The sequence below is a fragment of the Hetaerina americana genome, unplaced genomic scaffold, assembly GCF_022747635.1.
Source record: "Hetaerina americana unplaced genomic scaffold, ioHetAmer1.1.p SCAF_1, whole genome shotgun sequence".
Lineage (NCBI taxonomy): Eukaryota > Metazoa > Arthropoda > Insecta > Odonata > Calopterygidae > Hetaerina > Hetaerina americana.
This window is the reverse complement of record NW_027286069.1, coordinates 29944220-29969883: the sequence shown is the minus strand read 5'-3', so window position 1 is coordinate 29969883 and position 25664 is coordinate 29944220. Positions and strand designations below refer to the sequence as shown.

Below are 25664 nucleotides of genomic sequence, written 5' to 3'. Positions count from 1 at the left end.
TAGATTGGTGGAGGGAGAGGAGACCTTTTCAAAACCAGTTGGTGTCTCAGACTGCTCAGGTTCAAATGGTGGATGGAGATTTGGAATGGGCATTGTTAGGAAGAGGAGCAAGACAGGGTTGCTTATTATCAACATTTCTTTTCAACAGATATGTGGAGGAAATAGTGAAGGAGGCATGAGAAGAACTGGAGATAAGAGTGAAAGTTGGTGGGGAATTCCTAAAATGAGTTAGGGTTGTGGATGATCAGTCAGCCAAGGGGTTGCAAGTGTTGCTAAGTGCATTGGAAAGTCATTACCTTAGGTATGGGATGAAAATCAATGTGAACAAAACAAAGATAATTCAGGTTTTCCAGAAAGAGAAAGTTAAGTACCAAAAGAGGAGGGCAAAAATTAGAGGAGATGGAACAGTAAACTTATTTCAGAACTGTTTTGGACCAAGATGGTCTGAGTAGTGGGAAAAAGGAAGAATTTTGTTAGGCAAAGGAGGGAATTATTGGCAGGGACGTTAAGTATTAATATTAAGAAAGGGTTCATTAATACTTTGAAATGGGTTTGTATGGCATGGAATCATGTTCATTGAGTCAAGATGATGAGCTTGATTGGAGGTTTTCGAAACTTGTGTGGAGAAAGATAGAAAAGGTGATATGAATGGAAAGGGTGATGCAAACATGAAGGGAATTGAAAAGAGGACACTGCTAGTTGGCCGTGGTGGGGAAGGAGAGGACATTATTGGTGGAAAAATCTAAAGGAGGCTGGAAGGTCGATAAAGAGCAATCATACTTAATAGGCGATAGAATGCTGAAGACCATGTTTGGGGGAGAATGTAAGTAAAACAAGGAAGGGGTAGGATAAGGATAAGAAAGTTGGACAAAATTAAGATAGGTGGAAAATATGCTGAATTGAACATTGGCTTTTCTCCAATTTCAATTCCATATTTATTTCATTTAAGTCATAAGTCACCCTGGCTTTACGCTAGGTTTTGTGCAGTCAGAGAGAGATGTAAGCTAAGGCTAGAGAGGTGAGGGAATATCACCCCTGGATAAGTCAGGGAAACAGATTGCCAGAAACTGGGAATTTAAAATCCAGGATTTTTATTTGAGTTTAATAGACACCCTATACATATTAAGACATTAATAATAAATGAAGAGTAAATATGTATTTCATTTTATTTAAAATGTGATCTTAAATTTGAATTTTAAAAACAAAATTTGATATCTTAATAAAATTTTGTTAATCTTTTGCACTATGATTGTTTCCCTTTTGTCGGTGTCAAAAGCCTTCAGGAAAGAGTATAAATGTATTACAGAAGAATATTTGAGATTAATATTCATGCAAAAATAGGATGAGCCAGTGAAATTTGAACTAACAACAAATTTATTCCTGATAAAAATATGTAATAATTATAGCAAAAAATGGTATATTATATCTTTTATAGTATGCCTATATCTCTGTATGTTATATCTCTGTTATACATGACTACAATTGTGGTTAAACAGTTATTATTGAGGCACAGGTCTCAGTTCACATTGGGAATTAATTATGACACTAATATGATGCTTCCTAAGTAATGCTTATGCTTATCTTTTTGTGATTCATTCAGGTGTTGTCAGTGTGAACCCTACAGGAGGTGCTAATATAAACATTCCCCCTACGACTTGCCCTACGTCTGCTCCCAACTCAACCGTGCCTCAGTCTACCCCAAATGTCCCATCAGCCCCTTCACCCTCACCCTCCTCTGCACAACAGCAGGGACCAGTTCCACAAAATGTGCAGCAGCAACCACTGCCTATCCTACAACACCAGGTAAAAAGATTACCAAACGATTTTGGGTTTTATTCTGTGAAGGATTGAAAAGAAGTTGAATGATGTGATGCTAACTCAACATCTAAGAAATTATTTCATTTGATGACCAAGTTTTTTTTACTCCTTCAAGGTTATGAGGCATTAATGGATATTAATTACTTCCACGAAGTGAAGCCTGAAACAATAGAATATATTAATATTTTTGATTTTATTCCTTAGAAACTATTTTATCTCTTTGGTATTGATATTATATTCTGAATTAGGGAATGAAAATTATAACGCTGAGTTTGAACAGTATTCATGGTTGTTTGATATATTATTGAGGAAACTGAAGAACTTTTTATTTACAAATAACTGAAATGTACCAGCTGTTGCACCTGTATTTTAGTTGTCGTTTTTGTCATAGTTAAAGAATCTCAAGATTGAATTTTTGGCAACTCCTCAATCAGGGTATTACTTGTGTTCAAAACTCATAAAAGTTTTAATATGAATGTGAGAAATTGTGAATACAGTTTGCAGTGAACTGTGAACTAACTACCTTTCCTTATCAATGATAGTGCTCTTTAGGGTGCTGACAAGCTTCACATTGACTTAGTATAACATAAAGTATGCAATTTTGAAAGTGGTACATAGACATAATGTACATTACAGAGTTGTGATTATGCCATGACATTTAACTGCTCAATGAAGTGTTTTTGTGTTATTTCTTGAAAAAGTCTTCATCTGATGACATTTACCTTTGGGGACACTCAAGGTCTCCACGGGAGTTCAAAGGGAAACGTCCCCATCATCGACAGTGCAGCAGCAACAGCAGCAGGTGCTACCCCCTCGGCAGCAGCAACAACAGCCCCTACCTCCACCACCCACGCTTGAGGCCCACATACCTCCCTTGCTGGGGGTGGCCCCCCTGGGTCCAGTACCCCTCCAAAAAGAGCATCGTTGTCAATTTCAAATGCTGGAGGTTGCCTTCTTCCACATGCCACACCCATCAGACTCTGAGCGCCTTAGGCCATATCTGCCAAGAAATCCATGTATTACTCATCAATATTACCCTCAGGTAAGAACTTTTTTTCAAAATTATGAAAGTTTCAGTGTAAATCTAAAATGTATATAACCCATTCTGTGATACATGTTATTCACTGGTGTGCCTAACATCTGTTATGGTATTACTTAATGAGTTCCTAGAAATATAAGTGGTAATATCATAGGTACTCCTTTTCTTGAAAAGCCATTTTCAGGAAGAAAAGTACTGGCAGGATTAGCTATATGTTTATTTCTCATCCCTCAATGAGAAAAATGTTAAGTATTGCTGGAGAATATGTTGGAGTGGAGGAAACTCACCCTCTTGTAGGAGCCCTCTTCAAAACAGTAGATTTTTGTACCATCTGAAGTCATAATCTATATTACTTAAAAATAATGATCAGGCTTATTTCCCTCTTCCCCTCATTTATTGTGTCCCCTTCTCAGACCTTTCCACATGGATTGTTTCTCTTTGGCAGCTTATGTAGATTCAAGTGTAATTTTATTTTGAACCTAACTCTAATTCAGAATATTTCATTATGAAGTCATTGACATTATGCAAATTTTATTTGGGCGTAGTGGTCTGTTCAAGTGAAGTAATATTTGAATCTTTGTGTGAATAATGGTTTCAGATATATAGTATATTAAACTACTTTTCACTCTATCTATCTCTTAGTTATCTGAGAAAATGGATACTGTCTTCATCAAATTCATCCAGTAGTCTATGATAACATTAACTCTGAATAGTTTCATTTTTGTCATTTCTCTTTCACTCCTTTCAATATTTACTCTACAATGATTTCACTTGGTCCAGTGACTCTTGACGAGTGAGCATAAATGGAAGGCATGCATGGCTATGATCTAAATTGTATGACATCCTAATTTCAATAAAAAGCTACATTGTACTTTAAGTTGCATTGCACTGATGGTAAGTATAGCAAAATATTGGATATCCTCAAATAGAGTAGTATAATTTTGGTCCTGCACAAATGGATTTAAATAGTCATTCTTCTTTCACCAAATTGATTAATTGGGTGTGTCGGTTCAAAAGTATTTAGTGAGTAACACTCAAAACTGTGCATTTCTTGCAACTTCTAGGGAGATTTAATGTTAATCAATACCATCATATTTTGTTTATGGATGCCAAAAAATCAATTTTGTCAAGGCTAATGATTTTAAAAATCATTTAGTTTGAATTAATTCTTTCAGGGTCCTCTCCACCATTCAGACACTGTGGAATTCTTCCAACGATTATCCACCGAAACCTTGTTCTTCGTGTTCTATTACATGGAGGGCACAAAAGCGCAATACCTAGCGGCAAAAGCCCTTAAAAAGCAGTCTTGGCGCTTCCACACAAAGTATATGATGTGGTTCCAAAGGCATGAAGAACCCAAGCTAATCAATGAAGAATATGAACAGGTGCGAATTTCTGCTTACTCTAAATATTATTGTCTATAATTTCCCAAGGTAATATTTTTACTAGTGGGAATGGGTGACTGGAGTTAATTTAGAGGTAAAGTTAATTAATATTTGATGAAATTTCCTATCATTGGTTTATATCTTTCTTCTATATGAACATTTTTCCGGGTGTCATATTGCTTAAATTTAATGAAATAAGTTGAATAATTTTTGAACAATTTTGGTGATGTGCTTGCTACCAGCCAAACACAGTTTGGTTGGGTTGTTAAGGTTAAAGTGCACCCCTCTAGTGTTTGAAATTCATAAATCAGAATTGATAAGCTGATTCCTTACCACCTGAAATTTCCTAGAAAGATCTGGTGCAGTGAAAACATGTGAACCAAATTTCATGCTGAAATTTTTCCACCTCTCTCAGCTATTTAACGAGGAGATACCGTTTCGTCTTACATGAATGTATGCTCATTATAAAAAAACAGTAATTTATTAAACCATTAAACAGTAATTTATTAAAGAGTGAACTCACCCAATTTATTCACCTTGTAATTTCAGCAATTTAAAACTTTGTTAATTTTATGGTCGTATGTACATCTGTGATATCAAGGTTACTTTCTCATTTGATATCTCTTACTACTTAATATAATGTACTCTCTTGATTTTAATATGCTTTTGTCATTTCTGGCCGGAAATGTAAAAAGGTTTGGTTTAATTTCGATTGAAGTTGACTTTAGCTTAGCTTAAGAATTTTTCAGCAATTGGCCGAGGTAGAAGTAACCACTTGGATGCTTTTCCTCAGAATATTCCCTGACCATCAGCAATCACCTAAATACTTGTCTATTTCTCACCTTAAACTGCTCCAATCATCTAGGACTTAAATCAAATCCAGATGCTGTGTCAACCTTTGAGAAGACCCTGAACCAGAAATTTAAGCATTCTTGCCTCTTTGTTCATTAAACTGCATGATGTGTGCTTCATTTAAATCCTCCTTTTTGCCATGCACAAACACATCTATTTCAGTTAAACTTTTTTCTTGGGCAAGGTAATTTTTCTCATTTTTAAATAATTGATTGCGAGGTTGAATGAAGTATTTTGAAGGGTTTTCAAATGTCAATTTTGCTTCTATCATAGGTATCATTCACTTGTAGAAGCTGAGTTTTCACGTTTAGAGGAATAAATTCTGCAGACTTAATATTTGGCATATTTTATAGATAATATGCCAATGTTTTATAAAATAACATTTCCATAAATTTATTTAATTCCGGAAAAAGAAAGTGTTACTCACAGGAACCTGGAGGTTTCATAGAGGCTTTGAGTTCAGAATTGTCTATGTAATTATGAGTGTAGGAACATGTAAGAGCCTGCAGGAATATGGGGTAACCCAACAGCAAAGATAACTAGCTTCAGTTGTCAGTCATTTCCTTATTTGAAAGGAGAAAGTTTCTGAATGTTTAGTGGCACTACAGGGAGGGAGGGAAGAAAGAAAATCAAAGTGTGTTAATGGGATGTTTCAGTGTGGGTTTTGGTGTAGGTTTAGAGGTAGCTTGCCATTTAGAATATGGTGGAAAGTTCAAACTCAAATGGCTTGAATTTTGGGGGGATTTATTATTTTAGGAGGAAAATTTTTCAAGTAAACCATTGTTTTTGCTAACCATTTCATGTTATGTGAATAAATGTAGACAGACATCTGCAGGAACCAAAAGCAGCCATCCATACATTTTTCATAAATCAGTATTTTTTCTTCATGTCAAATGATTGCCCCTGTGCCTGAAAATTTGATTACGTCCACAGTTATCACTTGCATTTGAACTATGGCCCTCTAATCAGCAGCTCTAACTACTAAGAAACCACACCTTTGTTGACACCCTCAACATTAATATTGTTTGTTTTATGCATCCGACTGTTAATTTCCCATGGATTTCATTGATTTGAGGGTATATATTTTAAATTGGCTGCAGTAAAATTTTAATTCCCCCAGATATTAGTATGTACTCTTGTAACAAAATATCAACAATTAGAAATATTGACAATTTCATGAGTATATGCAACCAGTTATACTTCAATGTGCTTGCAGGTTGCCTTAGATAAAGGATATACTATGATAAAACTGTGAAGCCTTCCAAAGTCTACCTTTACGTGAACAACCTATTAAGTTGCTAGTTTCCAAGTACAGTTAAATAAATGATGTCCGCCTATTAAAAAAATTGGAGGATCCAATGTGTAACTCATTTATTCTGGGGAAACAAGAGAAAAGGAATTTGAAACTCCCAACCCAAGTATGTAACATGATGAAGCATCTTATGTTTGCTTCATAAAGGAGTTTGACTGGAAAACTCTTTGCAAGCCCAACATAATATTTTACCCTTACAAGAATTTGCAATTTCTGCAGCAATACGTTGATTTTCTGCAATTTTGATACACTTCCAAGTACGTGAAATCTCTGGCATAAGACTCCTGCTTGTGATAAAAATTGCCATACTTGCCAGCATATAGGACACAGCGATGTTTAGGGTGCACCCTCTTCTTCTGGATAATTTTTTAAGGAAAAAATGTCTACATTTTTCCCAATTTCCATAATTTTGTGCTAATTTTATAATTATTTTTAAAATGTAACTAAGGAACATTGTAGTTTGGTACCTTTTTATCACAAAATCCAAAACCCAGAAATTCATCTCCGAAGCTGAATGAAGACTCACTTGAAGCCTTTTCTTCAGAAATAGACTCTTTGTCTAAGAAATTCTCCTCTTGTGACATCAAGTACATGAGGTGTTTACACTAGAAAAAAAATTGTACAGCTATCCCATTTCATGGCATTCCATGAAGCTTTGTTCCATTCACAAATATGCAAACTGCCAGGCCTCTTCCCCTTTTTGATTGTGTCATTTCAAAATCTGTAGACTACATCCAACTTCCATTTCTTTATAGAATACTCTTAATGGTTTATTAATGTAAACATCTAATAGTTGAAGCTTGCACACTTGGCTGCCGACAGCTATTTGAGTTTTCAGATGGTTGATTTGATTTTTCACAGCCTTTGTCCGGCGACTCCGAAATTAATCCCATACAAGCAGGCTTCAAGATGCCTAGACCTCACATTTTCTATCCACAACTTCATCCCCATCTTATCCATCCTGCCTTTAGAATGACATGCACAAACACACTTGTTAGAAGTTTTTCCTTGGGCAAGGTTTTTCTTTTAAAAATCAGAATAGGCAGCTAATTTGTTCCATTAGTAAAGCAAGACAGTATGACTTTTGTATAGAGTTTTATCATGTCCATATTATCAAGTTTTGACAGCTAACACTTTTTGTACCTTTAAAATCTATGTTTTATTTGAGGGTAATCGAACATCAGTGAGACCTCATTCATATTTCTTATTTGTGATATTTCAAAATTTTGTCTATTTCTTGCATTAATGGCAAATTTATATAACTTGATGAAAAAGGTGAAAACTACTGTTGGCATCTTTTGTGCCTTTTCAGGTTTATTCCTCATGTGTAGGTAATTTTTCTTTGAATATGGAACAGCGTGATGTTCATCCTGTAAAATCATTGATAGTTAGCAGCAATCACTCCTGCTGATTGAATATTCTTTTTTTGTGGAAATTGAAAATCCCAATCTTCGTGGTCCAGTATCCTAGTTATGAATTCTTCTTCTAGTTACGGTCATTTTGCAGTTTCTTTTCACTGGTTGTGTTTCTTAACCATAGCCTTTTGTAGTTCCTCTTTCTCTCTCCACCAAATTTTTAGCATGCTTCCATATAGCAAAAATCAAAAATTCCTCTCTGCTGCCATTTCTATGTCCTTTGACATACATAATCACTTACAACAAAAATGCAATGTCATAGTAGGATCTGTGTTGTGTTTTAGCCATCCTCTGCCATGAAATTTCAGCGTAAAAATAGTTTTGATGATTTGTAAAAAAAATATTTCAATTAAAACTGTGTTTTCTAATATTTAAGTAACACATTGGTATGTTTTCATTGATGCATGAATGTGATTGCTATGATTGCAGTTATCCTAATCGATCTTGCATAATAGGCTCATGGCCATTCTGGCTACTTCCTCATCCCTCCCCCCTAATTTTAAAGTAGTGCATTGGGCATTACTTGCCTTGTTAGTGACTTTTACTTTTAAGCTATCCGATTACTGAATCAAGAACATTATTATGAGAAACAGCATCTAAACTCAACTTCTGAAATTTTGAGGGCTGTTTATCAATTTCAATAAGGTTCCAAACAAATTCCTTATTATTGCACTTCCTCGTATGTATGGTACGATGCCACAGTTTTCTGTGACTTCTGTACCTTATTTAGCCTGCTATTTTGGACTTAATACTTCTTTTAGTTTCTGAATAGTAAACAAGCAGTCGTTTAATTGTCAAATGGTCGCTTGCATGTTCGCAACATAGCAGCTTAAGACAGGCTTTCATTGACTTGTGGTCGGGTTATATGCTCTCTCTTCTACTGTTATGTGTACGAATACAGGTTTGCTTTGGCATCTTTATCCATAATAGACTCATCTCATTAGAAATAAAAACCTATTGGGGCTCTTAACCCTCAAAATTGATGAACTTCTTGAAGTCACCAATAAAGTTCTCTGCAGCCTTTGAGTTCGAGCTTGCTGCTTAATAATGCTATGGATGCAGGGTCTTCTTGTTAACTCTTTGAACAATGCAGTGCTCCCTTAATTAATGCTTCAGCCGGTAATGATAGTGACATCTTCTTAATGAGGTCCGTGAAAGTCACTTTCACCTTCTTACAAATTATTTTCTCATTAATAGTGCTGCATTTCAATTGATTTTCCTTTATCCACATGAAAATCAAACTGTCAGCATCATTTAGATCATGTAACTGTTGAATAGATACTCTTGGAACTCTCTTTAAAGCATCTTATCTCCTTAATTTTGTCCTTGTTTTAGAAAAAAATGCAAATTGTTGATTTCGACTGATTGTTCATATGTGTACTCAATCAGTCTCACCTGTCAATCAGTCAAACCTGCTTCTGATTTTCAGTGATTTTACCTTTCATTTCTTCTGTTATTGTTATTCTCCTATGGCTTTCTTCTTACGGATTTTTATTCAGGGTAATTTTTAAAACTATGCACAAAATATTATAAAACTTAAAAAAGAAATCACTAATAATAAGTCTAAATGCGAGTTTGGAAAAATGTGTGATCACTAGCAACTATGAGATGCTAACGGAAGGAGTGCTAAGCGCAAACTGATGTAGTAGGTGTGTAATTACTCTGGGAATTCCCCTCTCCTCGTCATTCTTTATGTGAAAAGTTGCTTATTAGGCAAGTCATTTTTGAGACCCACAGTTTTGCTTGTCATGCAAATTACCTGTTATGCAACGTGCTCATTAAGCAAAGTTCCACTGTATTTTACAAGATTAATATCATACGTTCTACATTGGAAATGGTTAGTAAAATGAAATTCTGGTGTGCTTAGTGAAATAAAACAAGCTCAAGAATCAGCTGTGAAGAAAGCAATCATGGCTTGTGATTTTTTGTGCTGTTCTAATTTTTAACAACTCAGTACAAGCAGACAATAAAAATAGACCTGTTGTGTTTATCAATGTAAAGACACACTGGAACTTCATTATAACAATTGCTTATGATTTCCACTGAACAGCACTGTTAGCTGTGCTGAGTTCTCATTTTTGCAGATGGTGATTTAAAAATAACTTATTAGCTGATGTCTAATCAGGGTATAGTAGCTATCAATGTGGACATTTTGCCGCAGGTATGAGAGATATCAATCAGGAAGTTATTGATAATATGTTGAATGTTTTTATGACCTTTCAAAATTTTCGTACATTGTAATTATATCTTAACAATGTTTTGTTTTGTTGGACAATCTGGGTGATTGAGCTAGTTGATATCATGATCAAGGCAAGTCATTTGCCAGAGATTATACATTACCCTGAGTGAAGGGTCGAAATTGTAATCTATTAGTATAAGGCCTTAAAGTTTTAATTTTTGTCTGTTTTAGCATTAATTTTTAACTTTTGAATACTTATTTAAAAGTTTTTACAGGATGATGGATGGATATTTATTGTTTTATTTCTAGGGCAAAATTATCTATAATCTACATTTGCTAATGAAAGGATTATAAAAATGACATGGAAAACTTTTATTTTTCTATAAACTGTAAAACTTAAGTGCTCACATTAGCAAGAAACATCCATAATGTTCTAATTGCTCAGATCTTGGTCCCTGCTAAATATATTGGTCATTACTGCCACCTTGTGGAAAACCTAGGTACCTCTTGAATGTCATCTGCTGAAAAAAGATTACCAGTATAAAAATTGAAATAAATAATTGTGCCAATCTTGCTGCCAATTTTTTAAAGTGGAAATTTAAAATAAACTTCACTAGACATTACAGTAAACCCATATCCACCACCTTGCATAATTACATTATCCAGCTAGTTTTCATGAGGAAGGAAGTTTATTCCCTTTAGATAAGCAATATTGATGTAATTTATTTAAATGTTCTCTTGTAATCATGGGCTGACTTGGGCAACTAAACCATGCTTTTTTTGATGCAGCTTAGGGCGATCAAAGCATATTGTGTGTTACTGATGTGCTCACTTTGACCTTAATTAGAGGCCCATTTATGCTGTTGATTTTGCTGGTATTAAATTCATTTTTGTGCTGCTTATCCCTGTGGATAAAATCAATTGAGAAGGGCAGATCCCGTGGCTCCAAATTTTTAATTTGAATGTTTACATGTAATCACAGTGCCCTGGACTGACTGAAATGAAGTTAATTGGAAAACAAAGAAGCAATGAAAAAAGCTTGTATTAGGAAATAATTTATGTGCAGGCTGAGATGGTGGAAAATGCTTGCTTGTCCAATTATTAAAGGTGATTTTTGTTTATGTAAATGTTAAATTACTCATGCTATCAAATGAAAACCATGATTGCTCCTGGTAGGCCACACTCCTGCTGTTTAATTTTTACTATATCAGACTATCACTTTAAGTGATCTTAAAAGCTGAAGCAGGAGTATGTGAGAACAATGAGAACTTTCAATGCTGCATAGGTATTGTGTAGAACTTAAAAATCAACAAGGATGGAAAAGAGGGCAAATGACTTGGATTGAGAATGATTGAACATATTCTGGGCATGGAGTAAATTATTACGCTAGTTCTGAAAGTTAGATGTGGATACATGGTACTGAATTCACGGATGTGAATATTATTTGGATGTCTTTTCAATAGAGAAAACCAATCAAAGAGGCTGAAAAACAAGGCAAAGTGCACGGTTGGTCAACTTTCTCTTGCATGGAAAAAAGTTGTGTGAAATTTTCACCTTGAATAAAGGATGCGTATGCACATTGCAATCCTCAAATTATAAATTAATAATGATCCCTTTCAAGTTATATTAATGCTTTTGCAAATTGCTGTTGGCTTTTTGTGGAGTGATTTGTATTTGATTTCCAGGAAATTCATGTAACTAGTGTAAATTAATTGGTTTATTCAAATTTGCTTTTTAGGGCACATACATCTACTTTGATTACGAGATGTGGGGACAGAGGAAAAAGGAGGGCTTTACATTTGAGTACAAGTACTTAGAAGATAGGGAACTCAACTGAAGCATTGAAGCCAACTGGCGTGTGGCATTTGGCAACTGGAGAATACTAGTCCACGTCGCTTCAAGAGTCCTGTGCTTTTCAGGAAGTGTTTTTTTTATGCTGTGAGCAAGGGGTGAAGTAATAAAGGCAGTGCTTGGAGTTCAATTCCTATCGCATTTACGCGACCAAGGTTCTCTCTCTCTCTCTCTCTATCAATGCAGATGATGGCTGTGAAGGAAGTGTCCTTGTGGGTTGGAAGAGGTCATTGCTTTTGCAGCATTTTTTTAAAGATTGCCATTGGAAATTTTGGTGGTTCTGGGTGACTTTGACCTCCTAGTTTACCTCTTAAAAAGTGTTGTCTCAGTATCTCATGTTTTTGCTCTTATATGTAAGAGCAGTTGAGGCAATGTTTTAAGTGGGCTTCAAATCGCTTAATTTTGAGTCCACTTAGGAGGTATTTTACCCACAAGGCCATTTTGGGATGATGTTGGTGGGGCTGAAAGTTTTCATGGAAGTAACCAAGGCCAGCAGATGTTGTAAGCCTGATGTAGGTGCTCAAAAAAGTTATTGTTGGAAATTAAAATTTTTAGTAAAAGCTATGTGGCAGACAGTGTATTAAATTGGGCCTTAAACATGTATGTACGGTACCTACTAATAGCAGAGTAATGGCTTCCTTAAGCCATATTTTTTTTTTAAAGAGAGCCTTGTTTTCCAAATCATGGTAGGTTTTAAAAGATTTGCTAATTATGAATTGTAACTAAATGAATTATAATTTGTCATTAATGAACAGTTCTGCCACATTTATGTGCTAAAATTTACTCATGAAGAATGAGATACAAATTGAATTTTTAATTTTACCTCATATCTGCCCGAAGTCTCCAGGCCTTAAATTGTATTTGAATTATTTCTGTACCCATTCTGTCCTTTTTATGTGTTTACATTTGTTACCGTACAATTTGTGTCAACATTGTGAATAAGTCTTGCCTGTCACCGTCCTTCATAAACCTGAGAGAAAAATACCCTTGTGAAATACAAAAGCCAAAAAAGATATCTGCCCATGGACATGGAAAAAGTGTATATAATTTTTATTAATAAAATTGCCTCTTGTTAAAGAGGAAAAAGCTAGAAAGTGGGAGACAATGGTTCAAGTTGATTAGAAAGGTTCCTGAAATTGTGAATACAGTGTATGTAAGAAAGGAAAGATGTGGTCAATCTTGGAGAGAGTAAAATGTGAAGTACAAAAAAATGAAGGGAAAAATATAAAAGATTTTCTCGATTAAATTTGGTTTTATTAGGCTTATCGCTTTATGAAACCAGTCCTGTTCGATGGTGGCCTCTCGTGGTCAATAGCTGAACCAAAAGGTACGTGCGCGTTACCATGTAAACAAAGGTCTCGTGAGGGCCAACGATTCTGCGGAAGGTTATAACTTTCGCTTTCAATCGGCATGACTGAAGCAACAGAGCCTAAGAAAGAGGATTCCGAAGGGAAGAAGGTGGTGCATACATATCCTCTAGTTCGAGTGAGTAAATTAGTTTGGGATTATGTTGGAGCTTTTAGTTTCGCTCTTTCGTATTGAATGATAATCACCGCGTGACCTACTTTTCGTGCGTATCATGTAATGACTCTCCCTTTCATTTGTGGCTTATTGAAATCCGCGTGAAACGCTGAAGGTTTAAGCAGGAATTTATGAAAATACATTGTTTCAGCACTGTGATATGGTCGACGAAATGAAGACTGAAGCAATGGAGTTGTGCGTGACAGCCTGTGAAAAACATTCAGCCAATAACGAGGTTAGCAAGGAATGCATTCTAGCTACTTTTCATGTTGTATAATTTTTTAATACTACTTAACAACTGTAATTTTCAGAACGCTGCTCGAATGATAAAGGAGGCGTTGGATCGTAAATTTGGACCGTCGTGGCATGTTGTTGTCGGCGAGGGATATGGCATGGAAATATCGTATGAGTGCAGGCATCTAATATACATGTTTTTCGGGGGAAACATGGCCATTTGTGCTTGGAAGTGTTCCTAGTGCTCAATCCGCTCCAAGGTTTTTATCACTGTCTCACACGCGATGCCTTAAGAATACTAAATCATGTTGTCTAAAGACAATGATGATCATGTTAGCTTAAATTGAAATTATTTATACTTTAGTATTATTTTGACCAAAAAAATGTGGACATTCCTAGTGTTATTTCCTCACGAAATCGGGGAAACGTATTTTGGTATAGTTTAATGTTTATAACGAGGTGGTGTCATCGAAAGGCTTCTTGTATTTTTATACTGCATGCAGAATCTGTCCAAGCGTCTAGTCTTTTGCGACTGTGTTATTTTACTTCCGCACCCTATCAGGTTTTGTGCATATTTTTATTTGGAAGCGTCATTTCACACGTCCGGGCCCGATCTCAAACGGTAACACACTAAAAGTAGTTTACCACGCACAATGTTTCACCTTTAAATCAAGTAGTGTTTTACTTTCTACATCGCCTCATTTTTTATCCACTTTAAAGTTGATGTTACGTATTGATCATGAATGCACTTATTTTGTAATTTATTTTTGTTAGTGTACATTTAATACTAGACCAAAATTTTCATGTTTTCCTGAAAATAAAAGTTATGAATTTTATAATTATTAACTCTGCTCAAGTATTTGTATTCTCACCTCTTGGAAGATGGCTATTTTTGTCCTTCCATTCCTTCTGGGAACTCACAAAATTTTGTGCTCTGGCCAAGCAGGTTTGTGTTAATTTATGTTGTGAAATAATTACCTATATTGAACCGGTACCATATGACCGGTAGAACCAGTAACGTATTAATATTATTAGCCTGAATAGCGCCAATTATCTGCATGTACTGCTACTGTATGGTAATATAATTTTTTCTGAGTGTGAGGTTTTGCATGTAGAGAAAGTGATCCACAGAAGTTGTGTAGATTGGGGCTTTGCTATTTGTACAGCTGCAGATTTTTAAGATATCGATTTAGTGTTATTTATATTTTGGGAAACCAATAATCTTTTAAGACCTTGCTGTCTCGAGCATGAAAATTAATGCCTGTCATAAAGAAGATATGGGTTTTAGTAAGTTTTTCAGTCTGATTGTGTTTTTATAACTTAAGTAAATTCTATCACAATTCTCTCTTCAATCATCAAGAATAGCCATTTCATTGATTGGAAGAGAAAATATTTACTGATTGGTAATCGACAACCTTTTGAATGAAATGGGTTCAAGGTCCAATCTGAAGGAATCAATTTACAAATATCTCACAAGACGTGAGGTAAATCATTAATAGTAACCATAAGATATACCTGATGATATATATATATATCCCAAAAGCCATGTCACTCCATTGATTCATCCACAATATTCAACCCTGAAATGTAAGAGCACAACTTTTCATCAAATAAGCCCCAAGGCTTAATATGTGATTAATCCTGGAAATGATGTCAGTTCAACTTCCAAAAACTTATACAAAGGCATTGTCTTGGATTTAATCCCAGGATTAGTAGTATAGTACCAAGATGCTGCACCCTACCAACTGCTATGCCTCTACCATCATAAGCAAAATTTAAGGGTTATACTTTAATGTTGCCAACTAAAAAAAAGAGGTTGGATAAGAATGACCCTTTGAGATTTGACCTACTATGACTCATATTTCTCATGGTTACCAATTTTCATTCTTTATGTATCATATTGTTCTGTCTGTCAGGCACGAGCCTTAAAATATAGTGGTAAATATATACATAAAATAGAATTTAAAAAATACACTGAAACATTGAATTTACGCCCTAAAATGTAATGCAGCTGACAATCACAAGTACATACACTCCTCCACAGTGAATTAGCACTTGCTGGATGGTAGCTGTAAGTTAGTTTTTACCCTATTTAGAGTGGGTTTATTTTTTATATTCGAAGGCAATTTGTCATAAAATTTCTTTAGCCAAACTAAGAAATTCAATGCTGTGAGCATTATAAAAATGTTTGGTTACATATCTAGGTTTTGAAAAATGAAGCCATCAAGTTTCATTTCACTATGAAGCACTGAGTGTTCAGGTGAGTAACTATGCATAGTTTTATACAATAACCATTTGTTGGCAGGTTGGGCACAAAATTTATAAGACTAGAGGTGAGAAGGAGTACTCTTGTGGGAGACTCTTGATTACTGCTAAGCCAAAGGAATGAAATAAGGCACCCAATTCCATAAACTAAGTAGAATTATGTAACAAACCCATGTTAAAGTCACCAAAAATCATCAATTTCACTGCTAAACAAAAATTGTATAGTTTTGCGTTGTGAATAAAAAACATTTCACGATCATTATAATTGTAAAGAGCAATTTGCCAGTCAAGGTAAGTTTTTGATGGATCCAGGGAATCAGCCCAAATACAAAATAAACAACACCCTGTATTACATTTAACCAACTCCAATTATTTCATGCCTCATCAAACATTCTATTGCCACCCGTTATGTCCTGCATCAATATCCCATGTCTTCTGACTCTGTTCTCTTATTTTCTGCAATGTCACTATTCCATCCATATTCTTAACCTCACCTCTGTAACATCATGTGTACTCCTATGCTTTATAAACCCAAGCCAAGCAATCTGTTGGCAAACATTTTCTTTGTTGGTGATCCTAGGTATTCATTATCTTAACTGCATGAGAACACTAACTTATGCTCCTATAGTGTTATTCTAGCATAAAATTAGGCAAAAGCTTAGATCCTATAGTTCACATACTACTGCTTTTCCCCATTTCAATATGGAAATCAAAACGTATTGATGATGCAATTTTGTAATGGTGTTTTTTTAGCAACTGAAAATGTTTCACTTTATACTCGGATTCAAAATTAGTGGGTAGCAGAAATTGTCATCTTGGCATTCATACAAGTTGCTGCTGAGTGACTAATACCAGAATGATTCATACTCTGAATTAGGCGTTGCATTGCCTTGTTAGTACTGAATTCACTTAGTTCATATCAAGTGCTTTTTCACAATGGCATCTCCAGAAACATTTTGTAGTAGCATGCACGCCCACACTTATGTTTAAAGAGAGATCACAGGATATCATGGTTAAGTGCAGAAATAGATGCATGCAACTCTATCCTATCTTGAGCATGAAAGGCCATGTATGGATGATAGAGCACTAATGGATTGGCTTGCCTAATTTAAAAAAATGATTTAAATCTCTAAATGAATCATAGCATGAGCACACCCAAACAGGTTTTTCCCATGCCAACAAGGCTCGAAGAAAATTAACATAGCTATCAGGTACCTTCTATAACAGAAAACATTCAAGAATACAAATGAATCATTGGAACAGTTTAGGTAATTTGTATATTAAAAAGAAATCATGTAACCAGATACAAAGGGTGTAGCAAACAATTTATTCCCATAAAAGTTAAACCAAAGGTGGGTTTTCAATGCATTATTGGTCATTAACTCAATTGAAACACTAATGGCAATATTGTACTCTTATGTTAAATATGGGTCCATTTAGAAACCTTGTCTTGTTTCTTACTGATAAGATCACGACTATGAAGGTAATATAGGTTGCAGCTAGAAAATTTAATTGATTGGTCTAAAAGCTGGTGGAGGCAGATTTTATTTTTTTTATATCCAAAAGACAAATAAAAATAATTTTTAGCGGTGACTGTAATAAAAGGTCACTTACAAAACGGTAAACATTTACCTTCTCTTACAGAAGGGTCTACAAGGATATGAATGAAAAACAGTTGTATTACACATATGTAATTACTTCTAATATTGTAAACTAATGGCATTTTAAATTATGCATTACCATAGACAAAAACTTGATTATTTAAAACATTGTTTCCATAACTAATGGCATCTTCATAAATGCAATGACTGGTGCGGATGGAGATAGGTACATCATTTGACATCTGATTGACACTTCATTTCTTCTAATTGAAAGTCATTCATTGAATGGCATCTTATTCTCGAGAATGGCAGCTCCGAAGAATAATGCTCTTCTGGAATACAAATATGGAACTTCATGGAAAGCAATCGATTTCACTCAAAACATAAAACCACAAAGTACATTTATGGTATTTCCAAAAACACCCAAAGCAAAAAAACTTATTTTAACAATCTCAAACTGCCATTTCTTTAATCCATTATCATTCAACTTAACCTTGGTTAAAATAATTTACCTTTTCATTAGAAATTTATTCTTTCCTATTTTAGGATAACAAAAAAATGTACTTAGAATTTTTGTGTTGTAATGAGGTCTGAATAGCTAGATATTACCAGTATTTATGAATTTCTATTTTACTCAAGGTATTTGGATGGTGAATCTTTAGTCAAGTCATAACTACGTGGGATACTAGGTTTTCAGAACCTCACACTGAATTACACACCATAACTAGGCATCACTTTATTGGCAAAGACCATGACTTCTGCCAGTCAAAAACCTACCTCCTGCAATACCCCAGGACTACTGCGTGTTGTTTTGATCAGGTGGACTGTCCCACCGCAAATGAACTTCAGGTGTTATTTCAAGTAGAGTCACATGAACTGCTTGCCACTTCTCCACCTTTGGAGGAATAGGGCATAAGCGAAATCTAACTCTATCACCAACCCTTGGCACCAACTCTCCTTCAATGCTATTTGGATGAATGACAAAAGAAAAAATTTTATTGAAAATTTTCTAACGATTCCAAAAAGAAGTGTATGCTACTATTTGACTAAATATTTAATTTTACCTCAGGAAAATATTGAGAGGAAATTTAAATTCAGGTTGTGGTAAGACCTTTGTACCTGCACGTCATACATTCCAAAATTTATAGCACTTTTACAAAACTACAATATTAAATGCTATTTATAATGTTTTATTTATGCAACATGCATAGACACAAAAATTTAATTCATTTATTATACTCTATAAGATATCACCAACACAAAGGAACATGCAATCTTGTAAGCTAACAGTGTATTTCCTATGTCACATGAAACCATGGATAATGAATCAGTGGACTAAAGGACATGAATGTATAAGGGCAATGCTCTTAAGGCAGTGGTTTCACCTATCGTGCATAGACCATTAACTTGACTTGATGCTACTCAAGAGTATACACCCACAGCTTATCCTGACAGCTACCATCAGGGAATATGTAAGCATTACAGGGCATTAGGCCATTATCCATTAGAGTAATGGGTGATTATTAGTATTCCGTATCATTTTATTTTCGATTAGATTGAATTGTCAAACATGATGTTTCTTATTCATAGGAATTGCATAAGGGAAAAACAATCCTTTGAACAGTAGGCAATTTCCCTTGATATCTGTGGTCTCACCTACTAATGAAAGGGAAAGGTTAAAATTACTCACTTTGCATTGTATTAAATTCAAATGATTTGTATTTATCCAATAGTTTGAATACAATCTGAATGTGTACAGTGGCTTGAAAACCAGACTACTCAACTATGAAGAATTTCCCTGAACTTTCCAGGAAATATTTTCAGTTTTTCAAGGTATTATATGTACATCCCAAAATATGTTTATAAGTATTTGAGTGAATATTGGCCATTCATTCATAATTATTGACTGTGGGTGTCAGGAATGACAAGGGATGATTGGTAGTCTGAATGTAATCATGGAGTGCAAAGAAGATTCCGCTGTATGCTGAAAGTACATGTAAAGAATATCAATAAAGTACACTATCCTGCTTAGAAATATTTTAGTTGTAAGTCAATGACAGTGGACTGTACCTTAGAGGCATATAGATTTTCTAGAGAATGGAAATAACATTGTGAAACAATAGTGAGGATTCATTTTACTAAAATACCAACAGTGGTGACGATAGTACCATTTCAGTTGCATTAAAACTGTATCATTCTCATAATTCAGCAAGATGTCTGACCAACAGTCAAAGGTACCATAAAATCACTTATTGATAACTAAATGGATGAAAAATGAAACTGTTAAAACATTCAAGATATTCAGATGGCAGGTGCATATATATGTCCACATTTTCACAAACCAATGCCTCCATTTTTGCAATCTCAAGGGAGGATCAGGGTTAAGTGAGGCAACGGATGTGAGGACCAACAGAGGTGAAAATAAATAGCATCTCTTGAACATATCTCAAAGTGACAGGCAGGGAACTTTCCTCTATAAAAGTTTTCAAATTTAGATTTTTCCAGAATACTCATCATATTCCCTAAGTTTTCCAGGTTGGAAGAAACTGAATAATATTGATGCAAACAATTCTTTTCATCCACAACTAATTTGTAGAAAATTGGCAGCTTTTTTGTGTGTGGTTTAATTCTGGAATTAGATCCTACATGGGGTCCCAAATTCTAGGAATATGTTGGTAACCAATGTGAAATAATACATAGACTCAGCTTTTTCATTAGAATATTTCCCCATTATTAGACCAGACTATTGTGGTAGGGGAACCTTTGACAGTGGCCCCTGGCACTCAGACCTCATGGTCCATTGTGCCAACCCATGATTGGCATGCTTGCCACATGCAGGCAAGAAACAAGAACACAGAGAGGTACAGAGGTTACCTTCCCATCTGGGTCTATAATTGCTTAATATCGGTGGTTGAATGGGAATCAGTCTTTCCACATTACATTCCCACAATTCTTTTGTTAAACCAAGTTCCTCAAATGCAATTTTGCACTGGTATCTAACAAGCTTTCTCAAATTCCAAGAAACTGCTGGAGATGCCACAACAGTAACTTAAAACGGAGTCATTCGCTAATATGTATTTCAATGCAACAATTTCAGATGGTAAAAATGATTTGCTTTGACCGGGATTCGAACCCGGTTTCCTCAATGTCCAGCCAAGTGCTTTAGCCAGTTAAGCTGTTGAGGCGTCCCCTTAAACTCGGAAATTTTGGGGGCTTTCAAGGAACAAGATGCTGAGACAAAATACCCTACATACAATGTCACAGGCATTTCTTGGAATTTGTCAAAGGTAAAAGCAGCCTAAGTGTTTAAACTTGGCTTTAACCTCATGGACTGTGGCGCATCGCGCCCGACTACGAATGCCTGTGACATTGTATGTATGGTATTTCATCACAACATCTTGTTCCTTTAAAGTCCCCAAAATTTCAGAGTTTAAGGATGCCTTGATAGCTTAACTGGCTAAAGCACTTGGCTGGGCATCAAGGGATCCGGGTTTCAATTCCGGTCAAGGTGAATGATTTTTACACTCTGAAATTGCTGCATTGAAAAGCTTTCTCAATGTTAGTTTTATTGTAATTTAAAAAGCAATTTTCACTTCATTGCCAAATCAAATTGATCAAATTAAGAGTCAGCATGCCAAAAGTTCAGCTATCAAATTGGATACTCTGTCATGGGCCTTGTGAGTTTCAGAAAGTGACTAATTAAATCATAGTGATATTTTATGAGTAAGTTATGGTCAATAGACATTAATATTAGATGTATCAGGCTCAAATTAATGAAATCTATCAAGCTTACTCTGAGATGTGGACAAATATGTCCTCGTTGTTGGTATCACGGGTGATGAATCCATGCCCTTTTGAGCGACTGAAGGCTTTAACTGTACCCATCTCCTCTGGACTCTGTAAAGCTCTCTCACATCTGCAAAAGTATAATTCCTCACATTATTCATTTTCTAATTCCGCATGAAAAACCAGCCATTTTCCATTGCTCTAGAGGTAGGCACAACATGACTTTTCATATTACAGTCTTAATAAACATTTTGTGCAAATGTATTTATTTATAAAAAACAATTTAATAAATAAACAAGTCTTCAAAAAATGTGGGAACTGAGCCATTGTAATTTTGTGGGTCTTAAACATTTAAAACTTATGCTCATTAATGAACATAAGTTTCATGTATTTGAAGTACATGAATGATAAAATTGAAATCAGAAAATAAAACAGATAAAATAATTAAGTAGACTGTTGCCTCAATAATACACAAGAGGTAGCATTCGGAAATATTACTGTATTCATGCAAAAACAAATGTTGTTGGAAGTTTCGAAAGAAGGAATATTGGAATTAATTCTCTCTTAAAAATTTTGAACTGCATTAAACTATCACTCCTTTCCGTCCAAAGATCTGAATTTATCAGTGACTACACAGGAACACATTGAATTATAGGCATATATTTATTTTAAGAACAAACTATATTCACTCCAAGCAAGATCCAATCCCTGTATAAGGCTTTGAAGTAACAACATTAAAACCCTCAAAATAAAATCTATAATATACCCATACGATGAAAAGTAGGAAAGGAAGTTGGACAGCATTTGGCAGAAATACTAATGAGAAACTGGTTGTTACAGTTACCTGTTCAACGATAATAGGGCAATTTTAATCTAGACTGTGTCAAGTAAGTTGTTAGTCTGACACAAATCAGCTTTCTAACTCGTAAAATATGGGAAGTCTAGATTATTGAAAGACATATAGCCATCTCTTTGTGATGACTATGTAAAATAAAGACACATTACACTTTCTGTTGAGCATGAGATACTACCATGAAAATATTCATCATCAAGAAAGTCAAGTCATTAACAACTTACAAACATCACTCAATGCAAATAATTCTACTCCTTGTGTGTTTATTATGTACAGATGAACTCTAGTACAATGTTTTCACCACAAAACAAATATCCCTTTCCCATTTTCCCCATATCAAAAATATACAGTGTGTGAGTATTTCAGTATGTAAGGACTATAAAATAATAAGGTTGATTTCACATGCAGCAAAGGTAATTCATAGAATTATCAATAAGAGTTTACATAATAGTGCAGTCAACCTAGCTGCAGATCAGTTTGGGCTAATATAGGGGAGAGGAACACATGGCACCATTGCAGTGAGAACATAAGTAACATTGGATATGATCAGGATATTTTATGATCTTATTGGATTTTGAGATGGCATTCAAGGGAGTAGATGGGACACAGTTGATGGAAATATCATGGAATTCAGGAGTGAACAGGAGGGATAGGCTCCTTATTTGAAACCTACACATGAATCAAATGGCACAGGTAGAATAGCAGATGGAAAATTGGGTTAGGCATTAGGCTAGGGAACGATAAAGGGTTAGTTACATATTCACACTGGTATTTTTTAGAACAGACATATTCTGGGGACATTTTTAGAGTAGTATTCAATGAACTTGAGCTGGGAATAAAAGTGGGTGCTGAATTGTTAAAGTTTGGTTTGCATGTGATCAAGTAAGTCAGACAGTACAAGGATTGCAGTCATCATTGAGTGCTTTACAGGAGCATTGCAAGATCCATGGCATGAAAATCAAGTGAAAAGAAATGAGATTATCGAGAATCAAGAAAGTTATATTTTACGTTACAATAGGATGTGCTATACAAGGTTCCTCCATTAATCAGAATGCCTTGAAAGACTGAACTATTCATTATAACATCCCATACTTAATTACAATGAGCATTTCAACTTGTTAACAATATTTCCATAAACTATGGGAGTGGTATCATAAACATAATTTGTGATACCACTCCCATGGTCAAATAAACAAATTGTAAGGGTTACTTAGTTTATTTTGAGACTTCAGGCACCACCTTAAAAGCAAGCACACCAAAATTATTTATTCAGCATAACCAAGTCAATAAAAATTATAACTAGACATACCATATGAAAAAAAATTGATATGTTGAAAAATTATCAAATACTGACATTCCCTAATTTTCAGGCTCAATTACTGCCATGAAAAGGCCCACACAAAGAATCATTCATCCCTTACCTGTGAAGTCCTATTCAGGTATTTAAAAGAAATATGTCATATACTAGATTAAAGCAGTACTATGAAATTTCCCATCCCCTGATTTAGATTTCACGGACATAATGAACACAAGAAAATAACCTTACAAGCACATATGTTATTACAACACAACCACTGAAATTAACATCTTTAAATTAGTACATGCACCTACGTGGATAAGGATCTAGTGCGTCTCGTAATTATAGGACTGGGCACACGGAGGCCATGATGTCCTGGTGAATCAGGGGAGAGAAGGTGAGGATTCCGTAAAGGGCTACAACCCCCATCTACCAAAGGTGACCTTGGAGGAGGGGTTGTAGATTCACGTTCTTCCCCAGACATGATATCAAGTGGAAGTAGTTTCAATTTTCTCTGAAAGTGAAAAGAAAAAAAACATCCCAGATACAACTAATGTACCCTCACAAGCAGTAATAACCTACAACGTAACAAGACCAAAGAGACAATAATGAAATCAAGATGAAAAGTTACACGAAGCACCAACAATCTTTAAAATTTTAATACAAAATAAACCAAGGGAAACCAGATGAATATATATATATACACACACATATGTAACATTGACAAGGCAACATGCATTTTCAAAACATATTAATTAATATGTGCAGCAATAATGCTCGCTGAACACTCAACTTAGGTCATATATAAACAGCAGGCGAATTTTGTTTCCTTGGGGAAAGGCTTCACACAAGGAAAGTATATTTTTACTTAAAAATGAAAAAAACCTTCATATATTTGTTTGGGCGAAATCCATAATTTAAACAACACGGTACACACAAAAAATGATAAAAAGTCAGGATAGCAAAAGTGCAGCAACTAAGCAGAGATTCTCAACCTCGTCCATTCAAAAATATTGTAAATAGATCGCTTAGAGTTTATTCTGCTGATTGTACGTTTCTAGAAAGTGATACCTTGAAAGCCAGTTAATACTTCATGAGGCTCCAATTTCGGGAAATTCATTTTCCCAAATGAAGCACAACCTATAATTTCCGCGACTGCAGTTGGAGTTTGGCTTTCCAACGGGGACCTAACTTTTTGTTATAAAACCGTTAATTTTACATTTCATGTTGGTTGAGAAAGGCTGCTATGACGAAACCCAATTTCTCATGAGTTCATCACATCAGAAATATCCAAATTAACTAAAATAACATAATTTGTAAGGAAAAATATAATTCAAAATATTGTAAGGATTCGTGTGATAACGTGCAATCTTAACAATTTTGAGTTATTAAAATTTCTAAGCTATGTACTTCAAAGAAAATTATGACAAGGGGTGAATTATCATTATCATTCCAAAAAGTACTCCAACCGACGAGCAGAGCAGATAATAAAACGATTGGAATTCTAAACTTACACTTATTACATAGATATCGAAAAATAATCTTCCGACGTTGCCTGGGGCATTTCTTTGCCAATGCATCCATTCCATTTCTGATGCCTGGAATATCATGGTACATAACTCTAAAACCACCGTATACAATAACGACTATAAAGTAGGTCGATTGAGATTATTATTAGGAAAAATAAACAGTAATTTCTGACATGAACGAAATGACACACCCACCATTGGCTCTTTATGCTTGGATATTCCGGCCTTGGCAAGTAAATTTAAAAAAATAATAATACATTAATGAGATATTAATGGTTTACTTTAACGTTTCATCATTATATGGCCACGTGAGAAAAAGCAACATTATTAAACCCAAGCGTTAAAGGTACCATTCTCCCACTAGCTCTAAAAGTGACACCTTGTTATATAATTTTACCCCAGATTTTTATTATTACTATATAATTAACTCATATCAAACCACTGCAATGCGGTAAATACCAGTTTTTCACCTTCAATTATCAGTTCACAGAGAAGAAAACTCACCATCAGACTCAAAAATGTTATTCTAGCTCATACAGATAGCAAAACTAAAAGACTCTCGTGATTATGTATAATTACCTTATTCCCAATTAGTTAGTAAACAAAGTTGCCCTTGCTTCAAAGTCGTGTGATGATTTTCGTCATTCACGTGTTGAATTAATTTTTATTATTTCTAGCATAGAAAAGCGCGAAAAGCACTTAGCCAACCGATGCCCTGGATATATTG

At 34.9% G+C, this 25664-nt stretch overlaps 3 protein-coding genes across 6 annotated transcripts in view; 2 read left to right on the top strand and 1 right to left on the bottom strand.

Moving 5' to 3' along the window:
* The window catches only part of Not3 (CCR4-associated factor Not3), a 41963-nt gene extending 28888 nt beyond the window's left edge, over nt 1-13075 (top strand). For both annotated transcript variants that reach the window (XM_071587597.1, XM_071587590.1), the window contains 4 exons: nt 1601-1803; nt 2558-2860; nt 4033-4242; nt 11739-13075. In XM_071587597.1, the coding sequence (XP_071443698.1) occupies nt 1601-1803; nt 2558-2860; nt 4033-4242; nt 11739-11837 (815 nt within the window). In that variant the 3' untranslated portion in view covers nt 11838-13075. The remainder of the gene's footprint in view (nt 1-1600; nt 1804-2557; nt 2861-4032; nt 4243-11738) is intronic.
* Nucleotides 13076-13202: 127 nt separating this feature from the next.
* On the top strand, nt 13203-14406 carry LOC139700872 (dynein axonemal light chain 4). Its single transcript, XM_071599309.1, has 3 exons — nt 13203-13336; nt 13524-13607; nt 13684-14406. The coding sequence occupies exons 1-3, from the start codon at nt 13262-13264 to the stop codon at nt 13846-13848; spliced, it is 324 nt and encodes a 107-aa protein (XP_071455410.1). The 5' UTR covers nt 13203-13261; the 3' UTR covers nt 13849-14406.
* Nucleotides 14407-17398: 2992 nt separating this feature from the next.
* On the bottom strand, nt 17399-25460 carry LOC139700850 (cold shock domain-containing protein CG9705). 3 transcript variants are annotated; one of them, XM_071599292.1, is made up of 6 exons: nt 25133-25251; nt 24923-25006; nt 23723-23922; nt 21266-21388; nt 18250-18437; nt 17399-17801 (listed from the first exon to the last, which is right to left on the bottom strand). In XM_071599292.1, the coding sequence occupies exons 1-5, from the start codon at nt 25133-25135 to the stop codon at nt 18269-18271; spliced, it is 579 nt and encodes a 192-aa protein (XP_071455393.1). In that variant the 5' UTR covers nt 25136-25251; the 3' UTR covers nt 17399-17801; nt 18250-18268. The 3 variants fall into 3 exon arrangements, with proteins under 3 accessions (XP_071455393.1, XP_071455385.1, XP_071455402.1); XM_071599284.1 differs by having other exon boundaries at nt 17399-17804; nt 25133-25150; XM_071599301.1 differs by lacking the exons at nt 24923-25006; nt 25133-25251 and adding an exon at nt 25442-25460 and having other exon boundaries at nt 17399-17804.
* Between the last annotated feature and the right edge of the window lie 204 nt (nt 25461-25664).

Excerpts from the sequence above, each read along its gene's own strand:
- LOC139700872 (XM_071599309.1), top strand. The coding sequence starts at position 13,262 with ATGACTGAAGCAACAGAGCCTAAGAAAGAGGATTCCGAAGGGAAGAAG. Across the intron at positions 13,337-13,523 it reads ATACATATCCTCTAGTTCGA|CACTGTGATATGGTCGACGA; the intron begins GTGAGTAAATTA and ends ACATTGTTTCAG. Across the intron at positions 13,608-13,683 it reads AACATTCAGCCAATAACGAG|AACGCTGCTCGAATGATAAA; the intron begins GTTAGCAAGGAA and ends TGTAATTTTCAG.
- LOC139700850 (XM_071599292.1), bottom strand. Across the intron at positions 23,923-24,922 it reads TCGATATCTATGTAATAAGT|AGAAAATTGAAACTACTTCC; the intron begins GTAAGTTTAGAA and ends TTTCACTTTCAG. Across the intron at positions 18,438-21,265 it reads ATATTTGTCCACATCTCAGA|CATTGAAGGAGAGTTGGTGC; the intron begins GTAAGCTTGATA and ends TCATCCAAATAG.